Raw genomic sequence first — 2,253 nt, forward strand, 5'->3', positions numbered from 1 at the left:
AGGACACATATTACTAAACATGCACAGGACACACATTATCTCCATGACATCAGTGTTATCTTGAAGTGCAGAACCTTAATAATAATAATGACCTTGAATTAAGTTCTTCAGTATTTTAGCATGCCCCCAATTTGTTTTATAGGCCCAAGATACAGTTAGTGTTCTCTGCTGAAACATAACAGAACCTGCTGAAGTTCACCCTAGCACATCTTCTCTGGCTTCTCTGAAAAAGGATTTGGTTTCAGAGCAGAAAAGCCAATCTACTGACCAAAAAGGATGGCAGAAGTCTGTCAAATGGAAAACTCCTCAAGGAGAACGTAGAATTATCTCTGTTATTTCAGCTCTGCTGCCCAGCCTCATGGGTATTCCAAAGTACATTGTCCCCGGGCTGACATAGACAAAGGTGTTCTGCCCAACTTTGTACAAGCCAACAAAGAAGGGATTCAGAAAATAAGCCCCAGCATTTAGTGGGAACATCTGCCCTCCGTGAGTATGTCCAGAGAGAATTAAATTTATGTCTGGTCTCTCCTGAAGGGCCCACTTTGCAGCAACTGGCTGATGAGCCAGCAGCACTATTGCATGCTCACTGCTACAATCTCTGAGAGCTTTTTTTAAATCCATGCCATGCCCTGAGTAACGCAACACATCTGCTTCAATATCATCAACGCCAGCCAGGCAGAACCAGTCATCAGTGCTCTTCGGTGAGACAATCTTCACATTCTCATTATGGAGTGGCTGAATGTTAAATGATTTTAACAGCTCAAACCAGTTGCTAACATCTGATGTGTAGTACTCATGGTTTCCTGTGACAAAGTAAGTCCCAAAAGGGGAGTCAAGTTCTCCAAGAGGCTCAACAGCAGGTCGTATGATCTCTGCCTCAGAGTCAGTCAGGTCTCCAACAATCACGGTGATATCTGGTTTCAAAGCCTTAACCATTCTCACAATCATGGCAAGCTTAGTCTTCCCAACTGTAGGCCCCAGATGGATATCTGAAAGCAACACCACTTTCAGATTATTCATTGTTGAGGGCAGCTTGTGAACTGGAACCTCCACTGAATTCACAGTGGGAGGCTGAGAAGCATTTAACAGCCCGACAACAGTCAGCACAACAGTGAGCATGACTGCCAAAACTGGCTTCATCGCTGTTCTGCTGTTCTTGTTGCCAGTCCCCACCTTAGCGCCTCTCCCAGCCAAGAACTTGTAAGCCTGCTCTACAGAGCCTAGAGTGAAGAGGAAGAAGATAAGAATGATATAGGCCCCCAGGCAAGTGTAGGCAGCTAAGGAAAAGAAATAGGGCTCCTCTGCAACAAGAAACAGCAATGTAAAGAAGCTTGAATGAGCCAAAGCTAGAAACATGAACACGGCTATTTTCCACGGCATGAAACAGAAGGAGCTGGCGGCCGAAGACCTGGAGAACGTGGTGACTGTGCTTCTCCAAACATGAAGAGATCCTATCAACATGAGCGCATTAGCAAATAGTGCCATCTGCAGCCTCAGAAGCCAACGCCGCATCCTGAGCTCGAGTTGTTCTACCAGATAACTCCGGGAGAGCATCATGGAGAAGAAAATCACTCCTGCAGCCACTGCAGCCTTTGCTTCAAGAGGCAGTTGCTTGAAGGAGATCATCTTTGTTTCCTGACCGTTCCCTTCTGTTCTGTAGAAGTCTCCAGCAGGCAATAGTGTGGTTATGAAGGGATGCCTTGGGTCAACGAAGCCTGCAACCAGGAACCAGTATCAGCCTTTTTAAAATATTACACACATTCCCTTTTCCCCAGACTGCAATAAAAGACTGTTACACTGCACACACTACCCAGGACACTGGATCATGCAGAATCACTACCATAATGACACGAAAGAGATCTCCTGATACTGAATAAATCAGACAACTGAAAACACTGGATTCTGGCAGCCCAGTTCCAAGCTCCCTGCCTGCCTTCCTCCATGATTCCTCCCTCCTTTTTTTTTTCCATTTGTTTGTTTTGTTTTTATACATGCCATTTCCTCATTAAGATTTCCTTATAGTAGATGGCAACAGATCACAGCAGTGATACAATGAGTGCTGGAAACAATTGCTATATAGTCTTTGCAAACCCTGCACATGTTCTGTGACTAAGCTGTTTCTGCTGTCCAACCCAGCACATGTGTTTTCTGTTCTTCCTGAGCAGTTGGCTTCCCATTTCAGAAGCAGGTATCACCCTACATCGTTCTTACTGAGTTCAGGAGGTTATACACATACTGCAGCAGCAGTGAAAT

General features: G+C 45.1%; 1 protein-coding gene across 1 annotated transcript; it reads right to left on the bottom strand.

Moving 5' to 3' along the window:
* Positions 1-306: 306 nt before the first annotated feature.
* On the bottom strand, positions 307-1,721 carry TMPPE (transmembrane protein with metallophosphoesterase domain). Its single transcript, XM_010175971.2, has one exon. The coding sequence runs from the start codon at positions 1,624-1,626 to the stop codon at positions 307-309; it is 1,320 nt and encodes a 439-aa protein (XP_010174273.1). The 5' UTR covers positions 1,627-1,721.
* Between the last annotated feature and the right edge of the window lie 532 nt (positions 1,722-2,253).

The sequence above is a fragment of the Antrostomus carolinensis genome, unplaced genomic scaffold (assembly GCF_000700745.2).
Source record: "Antrostomus carolinensis isolate BGI_N321 unplaced genomic scaffold, ASM70074v2 scaffold28909, whole genome shotgun sequence".
Lineage (NCBI taxonomy): Eukaryota > Metazoa > Chordata > Aves > Caprimulgiformes > Caprimulgidae > Antrostomus > Antrostomus carolinensis.